Below are 20,165 nucleotides of genomic sequence, written 5' to 3' on the forward strand. Positions count from 1 at the left end.
TCTCCAGCCTTGGGGAGCTTTCATAAATCAGGCCCATAGACTTATCACAGCCCTTTTGCTTTAGGCTCCAACTGCCTCCTAGGCTCGACAAACTGTCTTTTGTTATTGCCAGCCTGATGCTTCCTAGTCACCTCCAATTCCCAGCCTGGAAGAGAGATGCAGTGCCTGGCTTACTGATTCCTTCCAGGGCACTCCAAAATAGAGATCTGCATATCTGTAGCACAAAACTTACTTATTGCCTTATCGGGGCTGTTTAATATTTTCCTAGAACTTAAACACATTGAAATATCCTTGAAATTCAACTTTACACTTCTATGTTACAGCAAACAAATATATCAGCATAAACTGTACATTGATGGCTATGATCCCGAGCATAGACATCATCTGTACATGATCTCAGGTCACAGACAAGTGAAGAGATAAACATTAAAACAATATTTTTTCAGAACTAAATTTATTATGCTTCACTTTTATCACCATAACATGCATGGACTTTGTGTCAGGAGCAGAAATTAAATCATATAATATATAATTATATTCTATAAATTCGGTACAGTTGTAACACTGCAGCTCTGGATTCTAAAAGTAACCATTGCACTCTGGTGACTCTTTCAATGCATCTAGATAATAGATTTATATGTTTATGTTATGTGGACATAACTTTGGACATTCTTTGTGTGGAGTTGAGCTTTAATATGAGCTCCACAAAATCCATGGGTGGGATTTCACACAGATCCTAACATGAAGGGTAGATGGCACTGCCAGTGGCATATACATCCAGACCTATAGGCCGCAATGCCAGCACGACTCATCCCGCTTAATTGACAGGACCACTTTTCCCAATGCAGATCTTTTTCAGGGTCTATACCTACCTGTTCTGACACCGACCTGTGCAGCAGCAGCAAGTAGGGCTGAGGCTAACACATGGGCAGACCCCCTTCAATGAGTGGGGCTACCCAGGCCTGGGGGCAAGGTATGGACCTTACCCCAATTCTAAACTATTGTTGCCCCTTACTGTTGGTCTGCATACAAGGTCTGCCAACCTGTCAATCTCAGCCGATCTTGCTGTGCCAAAGGGATAGAAAGCCCAGTAGGCACTAATGCATTCCCAAAATAAATAGGAACATTGACGAACAATACACACAATTATTTTAAAGTTTATTGATTACAAACTAAGCAGCAACTATTGTATGTTTCACAGAATTGTGATACAGGGTGACTATACAGAACACAGTGTAGCCGGGCCTAGAGCAGAACCTGTGCAATGTGGAGCAGAGGACAACTATGAGGCAGCTGCCACCATATTGCTCTGTCCTATAACAGCATTGAATTCTTTTAAACAATTACCTGACCTGAATATAAAATGACCTGGAAGCCTAAATGCATATTCCAGTCAAAGCCTAAAAATGAAAGCACTAAATGCCTACATAACACACAGTCAACCTGTTTAGTGCTTTTGTTTTTTATCTTGCTGTTTTAAGAGTACCTCAAGCAAACCCACTGCCTATATGACAACATGGGTCCTCTCTCATGGCAGCAGCGGGCAGTTCCTGCTGCACCTAATAAGCGAGTACCCTTTAGTGCAGTAACAATGATGGTAATCTGGTGTGCAGGATATATTTCGGGGTATTTTGAATTCTACTAACTGTTGGCTCCTTGTACCTCCGAGATAGGGAGAAAGATGGAAGACGTACAGCATGGGACCATTTTATAGTATACTGTTATGCCATCCAGTAACTGTGAGATATAAGAGGGAGCAACAAGCCCCATAATGCAACAGTTGTAGTGCCAAAAAATGAAAAGCTAATTAGATAGTGTCATAAAGTCATGTTTATTAGGCCATGGTTGGCCAGACTGTACTGCATACCATTGTTTCTACTGTTGCTTCAAGTAAAAGGGCTGCAGATCTGTGGGTCAGGCATCACGGTAAATTTCTAATTGAAAGACTACGATTAGTGTAGCTTGACAACTGTAAAGTTCTCAAAATTTCCAAAGTGACTATTGTGTATTTCAGGTAGTTTCAGAATTGTAACAGTCTCAAAACAAAAATGATAAAATGTTTATTGAGGTTTCTTGGTGTTCCTCATCAGAGGCTCCAGAATAAGGCCGGAGTTTTTCTCCTCGCTCTCCTCGCTATACAAGTCATGGTTTTTGATATAGTCCAATACTGGGTCAGGCAAAAGATAGCGGACGCTCATCCCTCTTCTTAAGGCTCGCCGGACCTTGGTGGAGGAGATGTCATTAGTAATCCACTCTTCCACTAAATGAATGTTGTTCCTGTACTTCCAGAGGATATCTGACTCATAGATGAACTTCCTTGCGTCACTACCCATCCTGGTTATACAAACCAGACCAAAAGATGATACAATCTCCACTATGTGTTCAGGTTTCCACAGATTAGGGGTTCCGAGTGATTCCAACATGTCTGCCCCACACAGCAGCTTCACCTGAGGCACAGCTGGAAGACACAACAAAACAATATCAAATGAGAAGAAGTGGAGTAAATCACATACTCCTCTATGCCCAGAAGTGCCAGGGATTTACTTTGCTCCTGGCAGCTGCACAGAGTGGTCAGGGGAGTATTTAGAGGTAAAGGATGAAGGGCATTAATCAAAAAGCGAATGAACAGATTGGTGTACGGATTGGTGTTTACTGGTTCACAAACAGCCCCCAACACCCCAATGACAATATAAAAGCCAACCATCTTGTGAACCATTATCATAACTAATCATAAAAACAGAAATTGTGTCCAGTTTTTAAAGTAGAATATCTGAGAGCTGAAGTTTCTGTTACCTTTCATATGCTTATCAGTTTCTCTTAATCTCCTGGGTGGAGATGGCTGAAGCTGAAATTTACCAATAGTATCAGATGAATTTATCAGCAGCAGTTTTATAGAATAGAAATTTTCCCAAATTTGTAAGAGCAACATGAAGTCATTTGGCTGTCAGGGCTTACCTTTGCTCTCTGCACAAATACTGTCAGGGATGTCTTGGCAGTTGCTGTCCCTCTTCCTTTTGTTACCCTTCCTGCTTCCAGATTTTTTTTCCATATTCCCTTCATCATTTTTACCCAGAAGTTGATGCTGCTGGTGATGTCTGAAATGTTTTTAAAATGTTATTTAAAACAAATAAAGCATATGCCATTGAACTGGACAGTCAGCTCCTGTAATGGTTTAGAGACCTAAAGTCTCTGGCAGCTGCAGACTTTTAGGAGATAATGTGATTTCCTAGAGGGTATTGGTTTACCTGTCTGCATTACCTTAAAACTGCTACAGTCTCAGTCCAATCCTTTTTCAAACACTCCCACGCGTCCACTTTTATCCAATCTGAAGTCTGAGCTGCCAGCTGGGCCATTGACAGACGATGTTGCCCTTCGACCAGACCCTTCTTTTTGTATCCATCACTCACCGGGGATATAATGCCTTTTACTACCTTATAGTTTCCTGTTTGGGAAAATAAGCAAAACGCAGATAGGATTATTATTCAAATATTCTACTGAACATATCAATCACAAACACGTGTCCATAATGAGTTGGCTTTTTTTTAAGTAAGACAAACTGTGATCTTTTTAAAGTCTTTACAAAGGACAAGGGCGGATCTTTGCGTCGGAAGGAAAAGAAATTTAATCTCCGGATTAGGAAGGGATTCTTTATAGTAAGGTCTGTGAAAATGTGGATCAGGAAGTAGTTTCAGCAACTACTATAGATTGCTTTAGGAAAAGCCTAGGTAATTCTTGAAGCACAGAATATAAATGGGGATTAAAGCTTTAAAGTAAAGATAACAGAGACTGCTGATCCAGAGAACATCCCATTTCCTCATGAGATCAGGCAGGAATTTTTTTTTCCCTGTTGAAGCAAATTGTACCAGGTTTTTTTTGCCTTCCTCTGGGTCATCTAAGTCAATAGGGTTTTCTATCTGGGATATGTTTATTTCCTTAGTAGCTAAACTTGATGAACTTATGTCTTTTTTCAACCTGACTTACTATGCAACTATGTATGTATGGCCAATTCAAAAAAATAAACCCCCTGCCTGTTTTTTTAACCTTCTTTTTTTCATATCATGCATCTAGAAATAGGAGGATATCATCCAAAGTGCCCCATAGGAATATTTCCTTCACTACTTGTTCTAGAGACAATTCTTAGAATTTAGAACAGAGGGTGAATTTTCCCAATGAAGATATGTATACACACTTAACAAAGAATCTAACTCTTTCCCCCCATGCTATTGAAAAAAGAAAATTGCCAGGGGATACAATGAACTCTAGGACCTGCCAGCTACCCTGCAAGGGTTATGTCTAGGGTGGATGTAAAGGAAAAGAGGCTGCAGGGGAGCCTGCCCTTTAGATCTTCCCCTGACATAAAGGCAATTTACCCTTGCAGGGGGTGGACCTTTTCTGACAACCTGGAGTTAGACTTTTCACTCCTGTGTCTTTTATTGCTCAATCATCAACTCTCAATCTTCAGCATTTAATATTATTGAGTTTTATGATCTATCATTACCCTTACTTCATCCAGAAGAGCGCAGAAACAGCAATCTGAACCAATGTTCAATATTACAAGTTTTTTGCCACATGGGCATACTGAAATGCAACACAGAGAAGTGTCGGGTGATCTGTACAGTAAGTAGTAGTTTTTTTAGTACCTGTGGAGTGCAGATAGTCCCTGGCAAGTTCAAACAGCCTCAGGTGCATTACAGTGACGGGATTAAATGAGCCGGTAGCCAATAGGACAACTTCTGTCCGTTCTTTTGACTTTTCCATGGTATAAGAAGAGTCCCAGGAATTTAATACAACTGCGTCTGGGTTACTTATACAACCTATAGGCAAAAATAAAAATGTGATTAGGAGATTTCCATAAAAAGTTCTTATTACTTGTAATATTCATTCCATAACTTATTTTTGTGATCTTGTATTTATATAGCGCCAACATATTAGGCAGCTCTTTACAAAGTCCAACGTCATGTCAAACTAACTGTATACACTTTATGGAACATAACACCGTGCAGGTCAGCCTGTGCAGCAAAAAGGCTTGCACTCTAATTTCCCCACTATGGATGCACGTATACTAGAGACAAATAGATTACAACCTACCAAACTTGTACTTTTGTTTTGCTCAGAGAAAACTATGACATGAGAGTATTCCTAGGTGACAAAGCCAGGATTTCTCAGGCTCAAATTTTAAAACGGGGGTTCAGGGTGCATGAGATATAATTATCATACATAGATTGGCCACCACTGAGTCCAGACACTAACCCCACTGAGAATCTTTGGGATGTGCTGGAGAAGACTTTACACAATGGCCCAATTCTTCTATTATCAATACAAGATCATATATGGAAATTTAATGTTGTGTTGTGACATTGCCATTGCCATCAAAACAATACAATGATGCTAGTGGCGGTCCAACACAAACTGAAAGGGTTCTGCCTTTATATGACTAGGCAGTGTATATTGCATATGATATGTTATTTTTCTAAACCAATACCAATAAAAAAATTCCATTCTGCTGCAGGTTTGGGAGGCAGGAGGTAAAATTTACCAATACTAGATGCCTCAACAGTGTACATGACTTTAGGTAGAAGTAAATTCAAATGTACGTTACTATGAAATACCCTGAATTAGTACTCCATACAATAAAAAACTCTTTCCTAATTGGCGAACAGTTTACAAAATCGAATCTGCTTATATACAAATGAACGTCGTATCTGCTTTTTGCTCAAGGGACTTCCCTGTGCAATAAGAGATGTACCGTATAATAAACGGACAGACAGAGAGACAATGGCTCATACAGACATAAGATATATGTATGAACGGTGACATTTGGGACACAGGTTATCAGTGGTGTAACACAGTCTGTTGGGGGAAGTTACACAACACATTGTACAATGTAACTGTAACACACTGACCCTTCTACCCTGTGCAAGGAAATTGGGCTATAGGTAATCAACTCCCAATAATATGCAATGGTTTCATCATGGTGTTATATTAATTCTAAGTCACAGTGGCTGAGTGACTCTACAGCGATCATTATAAAAAGAAGCGACGTGTCAGCAGTAACAACAGGCTGCTGCTGCACTTAATAAAAAGCGGTGAAGACGACGCTTCCTAAATAACACTATATATAGTACTTCTAAAGTGAAAGTGAAAAAATATTCTCTTTTTGTATGCACAAAAGAAAAGGAAAGGAAATCAATTATAAAGAGAAGTGGAACCGTCTCCATGAGAGTTCTTACCGAGAATGTGAATATCCTAGCCGCCTTGTGGCTTTGGCAATGACAGATTGACAATGAGGATTCTCCCTGTAGCGGTGTTTGTGCAAGATTTGTATATTCTTCACTTCCTCCACCACATCATCAGATCAGTTTTACCAGTACTGGGGTTTGGAGTAAACCCCACCCATTTCCAAGAAAAATGGTGTCCTTAGTGCCCATCTGCAGGCACATTTCTTGTTTAATTTTAGATCAGAAGCTCAAATAGAAGTTACAAGTTTTGCTATTTGTGTACCAATGAGATGATGTTGCTTTTTTTTTCGTGGAATATCAATTTACAGAGGTGAACATGTCATTTTCATCAGATATAATTCTATGTGGGCTTTGTAGTATTTTTGATGCGGATTTCAAATATGTGTTCAGTTTTTCTCTAGCACGTCTAATTTTCGTGATGCAGCTAATTCTATATTGTGTGAAATTCATTATAAAGAGCCTTAACATATTACAACATTTAACGACAGTTTTCTTTTTAAAGGTTAGAGACCGCACTAATTGCGATTGATTTTATTTGTCATCATGCCAAGAAATTGATTTAATGATCCAGACAGTTTCTGTTACGTGTGTGGTTCATATGCGACAAAAGCACAACGTCGCCAAATTACCACAGAACTTAAAATACAAATTATATTTGGGCTATCCACTTGGTGACCAGGATAAATCTTGGGCTCCACATGTCATCTGTACCAGTTGTTCCAATGGACTGCGTTACTGGCTAAATCGGCGTAAAGCAGCAGAACCATTTGCAATTCCGATGGTGTAGAGAGAACCCCCGAGACCATCTAATCGATTTTTGCTGCGTCAACAAAAGTAGATTTTCAGGTAAAATTAAGCACAAAATTGTATATATCGATTCTGCAATTAGGCCTGTTCCCCATGATGATTCATTGCCAGTTCCGGTACCGCCACATGATGGACTTGCTTCTGTAGAAGGTGATGAGGAATGCGCTGGAGTTGCAGCCAGTTACAACCCCGAATCATCTGATCCTGACCACTTGGCCGATGAAGATTCAGAACCAGAGACCTTTACACAAGCAGAGCTGAATGATCTTGTTTGTGATCCAAATCTCTCCAAAGACAAAGCTGAACTTCTTGCTTTAAGGCTTAAACAGAAGCACTTGCTTGCAAAGGGTTAACTGTAACTCACTACAGAAAACAAAATCATAACTTGACAATGATCTTCACTAGTGATGGCTCATTGTGCTACTGTCATGATATAAATGCACTCTTTAAGAGTTTGTCACAAGAGCATGTTCCATCTGAATGGCGTATCTTCATTGATTCTTCCAAAAGAAGCTTGAAAGCAGTCGTGCTGCATAATGGGAATTCCAAACCAAGTTTACAGATTGCCTATTCCGTCAACAGAATCCTATGACAACATGAAGCTACTACTTGAAGCAATCCAGTATAAAACACACCAGTGGAACATCTGGGGGATCTAAAGGTCATTGGCTTGATGATGGGAATGCAAGGAGGATTCATAAAATATTGCTGTTTCCTATGCCTGTGGGACAGCCGATCTACGGGAGACCATTATGTCAAGTGTGATTGGCTACCAAGAGATACCTATAAGCCCAGAACAAGCAGTGTCAAGTTTCTGCCTCTGGCTGATCTATAAAATATTTCTGCCACCTCTCCATGTCAAGTTAGGCTTGATGAAGAGCCTTATAGAGGCCATGGGTAAAAAAAACTCCATAGGTTTTCAGTACCTTGTTGAGAAGTTTCCAAACAAAAGCAGTGCAAAAATTAAGGAAGGGATATTTATAGGGCCACAGATCAAGTCTGTTTTGCAGGATGATGTTTTCAAACAATCTCTCTCAGCAGCTGAGCTAGAAGCTTGGGATGCATTCAAGTGGCTGTGTGAAAATTTCATGGAGAACCATAAGTCTCCTGCATACAAGGAAGGAGTTCAGAATCTGCTTGATTCATACTAGAAACTGGGTTGTCCCATGCCATTAAAAATACATTTCCTACACTCACATCTAGAATTCTCCCCGGAAAATCTTGGTATGGTGAGTGACGAACAAGGAGAATGTTTTCACTAGGACATTCAGTTAATGGAGCACTGCTACCAAGGTTTCTGGAAAGAAAGAATGATGGCTGACTACTGCTGGATGCTGTACCGTGACAATCCAGACAAAGAGTACACAAGAAAATCACACTCCAAGCATTTCTGAAGAAACAATGGTACTTGACTGACACTGTTCAGTAGATCTATACAACAGTGTGCCTTATTTTACTTCACACTGACGATGTATTAACATTTCATTTCATTTCAATGGTGCTTACGTTTTAGTACAAAATACATGCACGTACAATGTTAACTTTATTAGTGCTCATAACCCAGAAACTGTACGTGTTAGGGAAAAAATGGATACAGATCCTAAATCTGATCGAAAAACTGGTTTCTGATGATTAACAAAACTCACTTTTTGTTGACTTGTGTTAAATAACATTTTTGGCTGGAATTAGCATTAAAGAGGCCTAAGTTTTTATTTAAAGTGTGATTGGCAAGCAACTAAATGCACCAAAAAAATACAAATAAGAAAGGTTTTTATGCCAATAAAGGTTTTTGATTTTTGTCCATTCAGTGCTGAAATTTATAAAGCATAAAGCATAGTGGCTTTTGCCTTTGAAGCGTTGGGTCCTAGGTTTGAATCTCGGCCAGGTTTATCTGCATGGAGTTTGCAGGTTCTCCCCGTGTTTGTTTGGGTTTTCTCCGGGTACTCCGGTTTCCTCGCACATTCCAAAAACATGCAGTTAGGTTAATTGGCTTTTCCCCAAAATAGTCCTTAGACAGTATTAATGACATATGACTATGGTAGAGACATCAGATTGTGAGTCCTTTTGAGGGACAGCTAGTGACATGACTATGGACTGCCTAATATGTCAGCGCTATATAAATAATGTAATAATAATATTATTAATGTCCCTTCCAGCCCCAGCCCTGCTGTACAAAGTATTGCAAGAGGCCGAAACCAGGGTAAATTTAAATACTTACACTGCTTGCATTAACAGGTAAATTTCATGATAAATTATTAGAGTTGCATTATTTACACAGCCTAATGAGCACATCTCATGTTTAGCCTAACATACTGTAAGGGTCTCGTCCCTTCCCCAGACTGTCATTGGACAGGAAAGAGAAGCAGGAGACTAAGACTTGGTACACACGTGCAATAATTGTTGTTGGAAAGGACGACTAATGACTGCCTGATGCACGTCTGCTTTATGGAGAAGGGAGGGGGAGAATGATGGAGCGGCACCCCACTGCACAGACGATGGACGAGGAGCGCTGTACACCTGTAAGATTATCGTTCGATATCGGCCCTGAGCTGATTAACAGATGAGAACAATTGCACGCGTGTACCAAGCTGATTTTAACTTTGTCTTTTTTTTACATTAAAAAATACGTTTCATTATGTTTTGTTGGAATGAAGAGCTACATTTATTTCTGCATTTCCTATCAGCCTGGGGTCAGCTATACATTGACTTAAATTATACAGCTTAACTAATAAGTACATCTAATGTTTAGCCTAATATATCTTCTGTATATTTGAGCATTCTGATTAGATAACATGCATACAACAAGTATGCAACTTGTACACTAATAAAGAAAAATAAAATATAAACTCACCCCTGGCACCGGTATCCCTGCCAGCCTCAGACGAAATGTGGTTGTTGTTACCGGACAATAATAATCCCCTTGTGTGCTGGCACTCCTGTCTGCTAGGTAACCCAGAGTAGACATTAATGTCATACCAGGGGCCGTACTTCCTGAGTCTGGGACACAGGTCCCTGGCTATTCTGGATAATCCCAGCATATGGACACAGGGGGCAGATCATGCTAAACATGCAGGGCTATTTCCCCATCTCTCATAGACAGAAAGATATTCCTCCAGGCAAAGGGAAAAACTGCAAATAATAAACACAAAACAGAATTAAAACAAAAAAAAAGTATAAATGAAAAAAAAATTATATACAAACATAAACATAAGGTAAAGAAAATCAAACAAAAGGGAGGGAGACCCCTGTCACACTAGCCAAAAATGGCTTAACCTTCAATAATCTTCTATAGCAGTGTTTTTCAGCCAGGGTTCCTTGAAAGCTTGGGGTTCCTCCAGAGGATGCTGGGGCTTCCTTGAGCAATGACCAGTTTGTGCCTGTTGGGTCAGTTTAACTGACACCAATGGTCTTTTTGGCTGTCGTTTGTTTCCAACGATAATTATTGAAAGTGTGTACGCAGCTTTAGGGTGACATTCTTCCAATTGGCCATCAATGACAGGGGCATTGTTCCACCAAACTAATGTACTGCGAGCTCTGGAAATAGTAATTATAGAAGGGGTTCCCTAAAAACCTGAAAGTTATTTCCAGGGTTCCCCTGTGTAAAAAGGTTCAGAAACACTATTCCCAAGCAATTTTCATAGGGTTAGGTGGTGACTGTGCCTTGACCGCACTGAGCAATGATCCATTATATACGGGGCAGCTCATGGCATCCCTGAAGAAGCCGTTTAAAGGTCCAATGGTTACAAAACCCTGTTTGACTGCTTTTACCCAGCACCAGGGCTGTCTGTCTAATGGATTCCCTCAATTCTTTCTCCTTTAATGAAGACTTTTTTCAGTGCTTCTGATCCAGAGAGAAACTGATCAAGAAGATGTCATCATAAAACAGACGAATCATGCAAGTCCAAACGTTCAGGCCTCATGATGTTTCTTTGATAACCTTTTGCCCACAACGATCAGTTTCTACCTTTCATATTTCCAATAGAAATTGAAAGGGAGAAGAGATTTCTCCAGATTATTAGAAAAAAATGGGCATACCAGTAGCAACCAGAAAAGTGACAGCGTTGTTTGCCATGAGCAGCAACATGAACACAGCAAATCCCAAAAATAAACAACAGTAACGAATATTGGATTTTTGCCCAGGATGCTCTCCCCAGCCACTTTTAGTTGCCCGGCACCTTTCAGTAACCACCCGGCTGTTTTTGGGAGGTTACTGAAGAGTTGGGTCACAATAAAGCGGCCACCACCTGCCTACAATTTCTAACCACCCAGCTTAAAAAAATTTTGGGAGAATTCAAACAGTGTTCTCCCCGGCCCTTTTCAGCCGGTCTCACCACCCGGCACTTTTTAGTAACCACCTTGCTCTTTTTAGGTGGATACCAAAGAGTTGGGTCGCAATACAAAGGCTGCCAGCCACCTACAGTTTATACCCATCCGGCTTTAACAAATGTATGGGTTTAACACTGACGGATAATAAAAAGTGGCCTTAAAGCCCAACTCCTGCTGAACTGAATACATTTTCTTTTGGATAAAGCAGGAGTGTTTAGAATCTTTGTCCTTTGTTTCCATTACCTGTACCCCCTTTAAGTAGATTTGCCCCCTATTTCCTGTCTTTCACATTTCTTTTTTTTTTTTCTTTTGGGTGGGGGGTAAGAACCCATGACCCCCTACTAGCAGTATAGGTAAACAAGGAATTTGGAGAAACTAGGAGAGCTCAGAAGAAAGTAGCCGTAAGAGGATATCCATAATTAATAAAAGAGGTCCCCATTCATGATCAGTCAACATTATAAATGTATTACAGCACAGAGCTGTAAGTTGCACAATAAACAGCAGAAGGCGCTCTCTACCAAGCATGCGGGGCTTGGAGAACAGCACTATTGTTCCCACTCATCACATAGCTCACTTCAGTACTTTTTGTGTGTATCCAGTGAACTGTATGAAGTATAAAGACGGTCAGCCCTGGGTGGGCCAGTCCCTCATTCAGTGCTCCCGCTACATCCACAGTCATCATGCTGCTCTGGCTGGTTCAGTCTCTCGCTCTCACCCTTATGGTATGTGTGATAGTCACTAACTGGTTAGTGGTAAAAAGCACCCAGATGGTCCAGGGGCTCATCCGTAAAATCTATCGCTAATGGAAAATCACGACAACGGCTTACACAGGGGACCAATTCCTGAGGAATCTGCCCGGCCGTACCAAAGGATCTTCCTAGAAAAAGATCCCAGGGGATTCCTTTCTCATAACAGCTACTGAGGCCAAACTTTTGAATTTCAATCAAGTCTTCGGAGAACTTGAACCAGGTTGTAGAGAAAACTGAGAGTTGGATGATATAAAAAAACAAGGAAAGCTATTTCTTCTTCTCATCTCACCGATAATTATTTGTTAGTTATAAAAAATGTGACCCTCAGATCTGATGCACGGAGATATTTGTTTTATGGGACAAAAACTGCCAAAGGATGCAAAAAGAACATCGGTAACATCAGGTTGGTACAATTGTTTCTACCTTTTCACTCTTATGGCAATTACAGACTCGCAGGTGACTGCCATACCGCAGCCAGAAAGCCAAAAAAATAGCTAAAATCATTCAATGGCGGTGCCATTTACAACCAGAGGATATGCAGCAGGTTACAAAGTTTTTTAATGGGTAATATATATTAAAAAAAAGCTTGCGAAAGTGCTAAAAAATATCCCCTAAAGTTTATTGCACATTAGAATGTGGACCTGGAATGGGATGGCCAGCAGTACCAATTAGGCCTCAGCGTAGGCAGCACAGTGGCTCAGTGGTTAGCACTCTGGCCTTTGCAGTGCTGGGTCCCAGGTTTAAATCTCGGCCAGGACACTATCTGCATGGAGTTTGCAGGTTCTCCCTGTGTTTGCGTTGGTTTCCTCCCACATTCCAAAAACATGCAGTTATGTTATTTGGCTTTCCCCTGAAATGAACCTTAGATTGTAATAATAACATATGACTATGGCAGGGACATTAGATTGTGAGGGACAGCTAGTGACATGACTATGGACTTTGTACAGCACTGCAAATGTTGGCGCTATATAAATACTGTACAATAATAATAATAAAAATAGTGTTAAGTGTTGTCTGTCTAACACTGTAAACACGCTTGCTGCAGGAGAGCATAAAAAAATGCCTTATAACAACATTGCTTTTGCTTCAATTGCCAAACACTCAAGCAGGAAGGTAACACCCCTGTGTTAGGAAAGTGTTGTAATTTCCTTGGCTATGCGGTATAAGACACTATCTATGTTTTAGCCATTTGGCCATAAAGGTGAAGTTATTTCTATAACAGCAGCATGCAGCTAATATATTACAACAAAGTGCTTTTTTTCTTTGGTTACGTTTAAAACAAAGCAGTGGAAGGATTCCCCTTTTATAAATCCTGCAGAGAAGAATGTGTAGAACAGGAAGGAATATATTATTTATTGGGTGGTATTGGGTGACTGTTCCGGAACCTTCACTGCAGTAGTCGCAGAATGATCCACTATTTTCTGGCTCATTTGTCTTATCATCTCAGCCGCTGCCTCCCCCTTACCCATCGGAACAGGCTGTAAGTGCCCCCCACACACACCGTACATAAGGTAGGTATATGTGTGGTCACTAATGTTTTCTCTTCTCTGCCTTCAAGGCTGGTGGTCATTGCAGCGGTCGGTGTGACACTTACAGCCCCTCAGGTGTACGTCCTTCTAAGGTCAGTATGGCTGCCCCAAACCTAATCTACTCCTTTCTTTTCTAAGTGGAATTCTGGAAAGAATACTTCTACATATAGACACGTCATACATATATCAGAAAAAAAAAATAGAACAATAAAGATATGTCATACAACAAACAAATGGGAATGGCTATACATAAACCTTTAGGGAAATGAAGATTTATCATTTAATCAATATTCTCCCCATCCCCTTTTAGCTGGGTGCACCACCCAGCACTTTTCAGTAACCACCCAAAAACAGCCTGGTGGTTACTGAAAAGTGAACCACCCAGCTAAAAGAGCCTGGGGAGAACACTGATTAAATGACAAATCTTCATTTCCCTAAGAGTTTGGTCACAATACAGGGACTCCCACCTGCCTACAACTCGCATTCACCTTACTTAAATGCCTGGGTTGAACACTGTAAATATACCATACTATAACAGAGATAAGAGGCTTACCTGCCCCACCGACATGACTGGTTCTCTTTTTACTTATTCTGAACAAGAATGAACCTCCAGCTTGTCCCATATCTCTATGTCTTCCTGAATACGTCCACCATGATTACCTGAACACTAAATGCTACAGGTATAAAATATTCATGAACCAGATGCACTTCACTAATTCCATAAAAAATGCTACTGAAAAATTCAGAAAAGAGTGAGGAAAGGGACCGGGGAGAACACCATTGCGTGATAACGGTACAAAACAGAACACACAGAGAGTGTGCTGCTCACATAGACCAATCAGATTCTACATGACCCAGGTAATGTTTTTATGATTTTTTTTACTTTACAAAACTGACCGTACAATGCTCATTACGTTATCAGGATGTGATTTTTCACACACAGCCCATTTAATTATGTAGATTGTTCTTGTCATAGTTCTTGGTTAAACCTTGTTCACTGTAAAGCTACTGAACTGCTGGCAGACAGGCAAATCATCACCTAAAGGTTCAGTCACATGGCTCAAGGTTGGGTCACATGGTTTGCACGACCTCCTGGGACCTTGAAAGGCCACTTTGTTTCCTGCACTTGGATCTGCACCCTCAGCTCCTCACATCTTGTCCTTCTCTACGATTGGCAGTCTCACTGACCAATGGTTAGAAAGGGTCAGGCCCAAGCAGAACTTCAGGAATGGCATTTGTCCTTTAGATAACAGAAATATTGGGTTCTCTGCAGGGCAGGTGGCAGTACATACTGGCAGTTCAGCAGCTGTAAAGTAGACACAGGTCTGCCATTAATCACTTTAAACTATGAATCATAAGATATTTTTGTTCTGTTTGGCAGGCCAAGTTCCTCACGGTATTGTAGCCAGCCTCTCCTGGATAATCTCATCTGTAACATTGGCTTCACATTATTTACCACAGGTAAGAACACGAGTCAGGACTACACCAAACTAACAAATATTGGTGCTATTCACTAAGGGTTTTTGGCGATAGAAAACAATGCTGATGTGGTCCCAGCACTCAAGTGTTTGGTAGAATTCAATGCCTAGGACCTGGATGTGACCACTACTATGCATAATGAATTACAGACTGGCTTTTTCAGACTGCTCTGATACTAAAAGGACAGAACAGTCTGTGTTTATTGCCAATTCATGAAACTTCATTTTTTTGAAGAAAACCAGTCACTTCTCCAGTTGAGCAAACTGACAGGTTCCCTTTGAAGATTCTCTACTCCCTATAAAGATCATCATATTTCCTGCACTCGTCTACCATTCTTCGCTACTGCAGAAGCCCTCAGGCTAATCTCTGTGTAAATTCAGAACTTTCACTGTTAATGACTTCCACCTTTTTCCATGTTACATCATTCCTGTCTAATGATTGGCTGCTGGGGCCTGAAAACTGCATCCTGAATGTGTGAGTAGTTAACGTGCTTTCCCATACATTCAGATGCACCTGGTATATAAAAAAGGCTAAATGGGTGTTAAAGTTATCAGTAGGTTGGGGGTATTACAAGAGAATCTGTCACTTTATTTCAAAGTCTTTTTAACATATTTTTAGTGATCAGGGGAGCTAGTGATCATCATAGGTAACATCACTACTTCTCCTGGCCACTAGAGGTCTCTATTGAGCCAAACAAACTCAATTGGCTCCCACTTACTATCTCCATTCTTCTGCAGCATTTGCTATCATCCTCATTCTTGTGGACCTGGTCCCATGCTGGCTGCGAGGCCTCTTCTACGTGTTCGGAACGGCCTCCTTTATTGAAGGGATCTGCACTGCCCTGATGACATTCCTAGCTCTGGACTGTGTAAGTAACAGAACCTTTTTTCAAAGAACCTGATTTCCCTATACACTAAAGACCACCATTTGCAGGCCCTATATATTAATTAGATAATAAAGACTTTAGTAGGGCACAAAGTACTCATAACATCAGCACCTTCCAAAAAACAGGCAGAGCATTGCTTTGGTCTCATAAATGGTTGCCTCTTATGTGACAGGGACTCTTTAATATCTCTAAGCAAAGTCTAATGTAACAATTTCATTAAGATGACCTCTTTCTTTTTTATTTGTCACATAGGCAGCAAGCACACCGACTCTCTACCAGGTGTCTGTTGTGTTATCTGTGCTCAATGTCCTAGCTATAGGTAAGTGTACCTGTCTATGGCTGCTACCAAACACAGCAGATTTTCAGATTATAAATCCAGACCAACCATGCCTGACTATATCAATTAAAGAGACCACATACATTTCGATCCAGGTATCAGCGATTGCCAATAAGAATTTCATCATTAGTTAAAATATGGAACTATGCAACATGATATTGTATAAATATGATCAATAACAAGCTATTATAAAATGATCATTTAATCAGTCTGCATTATGATTGGTCCTCTGACATACGCAGATATCGATCAGAATGACCAATAAGATTCCACCATGGCTAAATTAATTGAATGGGTGGTCATGATTCCTATTTGATCAATTGTTTTTGAATGAATGATCATATCAATATGTGTGTTTCTACCTACAAATGCCAGCTGATAATCTTTTAAAAATGCTGGTTCCTCGGCTGTAATGTTTATACAGCTTCAGTGGTTGGTGAGTTACAAGAAGACGTATGTAGATCAGGATTCTTTATGTAATTCATACTAAAAGTCTAACATTTAAAAAATGACAATTACCAGATCTCTTACATGTTTGTGACCGCATGCAGGGTCCTTTCTAATATTTCTCCTTCCTCAGGTTTCTTTCTGGTTGTCGTCCCTTTCTGGCTATCAAACTCCATATTTCCTGGGCTGGTACTGAACAAACCATCTCGGACTGGGATTTGCTATGAGCCGGTGGTCTGCTGCCCGTGTTTCTGGCATGTGTGAATAGTTCAGTGGGCATTCCTACATGGCAACCAATCACAGTAATGAAAGAGCCCTCCAGCAACTTTTCAGGTCACCTACTTAAGAAAGAATCCAATCAAAAAGCTACATACAAAGCCAAAATGCACCAATATAGATTCCTTCAACTCCCCAAATATCTGAGATTGTATTGCAATGGTGATTTACACCAGGCTGGTATGCAGGACTGACCCAGGGTGACAATGCTGTCCTGTACTTGTGATTCTGCATTATCAGTGACAAACCTCTGCTCATTGCATATGAATGAAATTCATAAGCCTCACTAGGCTGACGAGATCCCACCTGTGTCCTGTCACTCCCAAATGCTTGCAATTTATTATGATCATGCAGTATATATATATATATGCAGTATATATATATATCACCAACATATTACGCAGTGCTCCTCAAAGGCGCTCACAATCTAATGTCCCTACCATAGTCATATGTCTTTAATACAGTCTAAGGACAATTTGGGGGGAAGCCAATTAACCTAACTGCATGTTATTGGAATGTGGTAGGAAACCGCAATACCCAGAGGAAACCCACGCAGACACAGGGAGAACCTACAAACTCCATGCAGATAGTGTCCTGGCCGAGATTCAAACCTGGGACCTAGTGCTGCAAATGCCAGAGTGCTAACCCCAGAGCCACAGTGCTGCCCAATATATTACAATGAAATTACCATGCAGTGCACCAGAGCCTGACTGCCTCACAACACTATTCAAACTCTACACCTGGGTTATAGAATATAAAATAGATTCAAAGTATTATTAATAACACTATTGTCATTTTTTATTAAATAAAAACAGTTTTATCAACAAATGTATATTTAATATTTGAAATCTATCCTATATCCTATATCCTATATTTTTGCAATGTTTTGGTTTTCAAATTTTCATTTGCCCAACAAAGGCCTAGTTTTGTCTTTTCCTGCACAGCGGAGGAGAGAACAGTGCTTTTTTTAAACAAAGGATCACATTTGGGGATGGTAAAAGCTGGGAAATTATCAGAGCCCACCATCGCCAATAACCAAGGGGCCACTAAAGAGTTACAATAATTATGCATTCAGGAGAAGGATGGCGTGATCGAATGAGTACAGGCAGAATAAGATGCTCATTGGAGGAACAGAAGGGCATTCATTCACCCTGAACAATGAAAGCTCCTCGAGTGATTCCAGCAGCCACCAGTGGGGGGCACCATCCCATCGCTGTGATTATGTTTACTGATTGACAGCTGCTGTGCTGGGACCTGCTCAGCATGCATGGGCTCTGGCTGGAATCCTATACAGACATAATTACTGAACTATACAGGGATTAGTAGGGGGAGAAGGGAGGGGGATGACACAAACAAAGGAAGCCTCTGCCAGTGTACGCTAATAAAGGAACAAGCATTCCCTATGCCAAGGAGAGCCAATTTGTTCTGATATTTTGGTATGAGAAAAAATTAATGAGCAACACCTACATATGACCGGCATCTGATTACAAATGCTGCTGCTGGAAGTTTCAGAAACACACTGAATGAAAATAGGGAACAGTATATACTGCTATACAACAGTTACACTGCAAATAAACATATACAGCAACAAAAAATAGGTGATTTGTAGTTCTTCCACGGCTGGAGGGCTGCAGGGTGGTCATACCTAATATAGAAACCAATAAAATGGTTTATATGATCTAATCTATCATATGTTATTTCATCTCTTTACTATTGAACTTTGATTTGATTTTTTATATGTAACGGGTCAGATTGTCGGCCAGCGTTTTATTGCTACTGGGACCCAGCTATAGATGTATCTCACTTTCTGTCCTTGTCCCCCTTTCCAAGGGGGATATATGTTAATAGTTGGATCCAATGTGCCCCACGTACACAAGGAGCCCACTGTTTAATAATGAATAGCAGAATGGTGCATGTTCTGGTTTGCAGGATGTTAAAGCTAACTTTTCAGAATCCATAGGCACGTCTCAGTACAATGTGGTATATACAGGTGCTGTAATGTTCCCATATAAAGCTGTTCCTGGCTTGGTAACACAAAATCCTGATATGTCCTAACACTTCAGATCCAGTAGGGGGCACTGCTGTCCAGTCCTACCTTCTTCCAGCTGTTCAGAACAGGTATCAGCACAAATCTATTACTCAACCAGAAGGCAGCCAAGCTGTAGATTTACCACTTCCGATTATTTAATATCTGTAATAATGTGACATAATTGTGATTTCTACAGAGCTCAATCAGAAGCTAGAACAGCACCTGCAATGCAGGTGTCTAGGCAATGGGAATAAGCAGGAGGGTGTCAGGGGGATATGGGACATCTGGGACTGTCTGGGGGAGGAATACAGAACACCTGGAAATGTCAGGAGGGATACAATACACAGGGGAATGTCAGAGAGAGGGAAATATGGAACACCTGGGACCGTCGGGGGGTGGGGGAAGCAGAACACCTGGGACCGTCGAGGAGGTGGGAAGCAGAACACCTAGGACAGTCAGGTATATAACACACCTAGGACAGTCAGGTATATAACACACCTAGGACAGTCAGTCAGGTATATAACACACCTAGGACAGTCAGTCAGGTATATAACACACCTAGGACTGTCAGGTATATACCACACTTAGGACTGTCAGGTATATACCACACCTAGGAATGTCAGGTATATACACACCTAGGACTGTCAGGTATATACCACACCTAGGAATGTCAGGTATATAAAACATCTGGAAATGTCAGGGAGAGGAGCCACATGGAACCACCATGGGAAGCAGCCAAGCGATGATGAATTCCTTGATATGATCCCCTCCATAATATCTCCCTCACAGGAGACAGCTGTCTGCCATGAACAATCATTCTGGGAACAATGCTGCTGTTGTCATATAATTATTGTAGCATGGAAATTCCTCCCCCTTTGCATTACATATGCCACCTAAATGCCCCTCTCTCAAGGACTGCTCCTGTAACGTGTACACATCGTCATATACATCCCGCACACCGGAGGTCCTTATGGACCATGCACAGGGTGATGAGGAGCTCCGGACACACACCGTAATACTTAGTACTCACCTTGTTCACGGGGGACAGAGATCACTGGTGC

At 40.8% G+C, this 20,165-nt stretch overlaps 1 protein-coding gene across 5 annotated transcripts; it reads right to left on the reverse strand.

Moving 5' to 3' along the window:
* Positions 1-1,141: 1,141 nt before the first annotated feature.
* Positions 1,142-20,156, reverse strand: NMNAT1 (nicotinamide nucleotide adenylyltransferase 1). Of its 5 annotated transcripts, none has more exons than XM_072426050.1 (6): positions 20,135-20,156; positions 9,898-10,175; positions 4,641-4,814; positions 3,259-3,442; positions 2,956-3,095; positions 1,142-2,458 (listed from the first exon to the last, which is right to left on the reverse strand). In XM_072426050.1, exons 2-6 carry the CDS (start codon positions 10,082-10,084, stop codon positions 2,061-2,063), a joined length of 1,083 nt encoding a protein of 360 aa, XP_072282151.1. In that variant the 5' UTR covers positions 10,085-10,175; positions 20,135-20,156; the 3' UTR covers positions 1,142-2,060. The 5 variants fall into 5 exon arrangements, with proteins under 5 accessions (XP_072282151.1, XP_072282152.1, XP_072282154.1 ...); XM_072426051.1 differs by lacking the exon at positions 20,135-20,156 and adding an exon at positions 10,320-11,584; XM_072426053.1 differs by lacking the exon at positions 9,898-10,175 and having other exon boundaries at positions 20,135-20,152.
* Between the last annotated feature and the right edge of the window lie 9 nt (positions 20,157-20,165).

Source organism: Pyxicephalus adspersus, chromosome 11 (assembly GCF_032062135.1).
Source record: "Pyxicephalus adspersus chromosome 11, UCB_Pads_2.0, whole genome shotgun sequence".
Taxonomy (NCBI): domain Eukaryota; kingdom Metazoa; phylum Chordata; class Amphibia; order Anura; family Pyxicephalidae; genus Pyxicephalus; species Pyxicephalus adspersus.

Excerpts from the sequence above, each read along its gene's own strand:
- NMNAT1 (XM_072426050.1), bottom strand. The coding sequence starts at position 10,084 with ATGCTGGGATTATCCAGAATAGCCAGGGACCTGTGTCCCAGACTCAGG. Across the intron at positions 4,815-9,897 it reads CAGGGATACCGGTGCCAGGG|GTTGTATAAGTAACCCAGAC; the intron begins GTGAGTTTATAT and ends TTTTGCCTATAG. Across the intron at positions 3,096-3,258 it reads GAGACTGTAGCAGTTTTAAG|ACATCACCAGCAGCATCAAC; the intron begins GTAATGCAGACA and ends AAAACATTTCAG.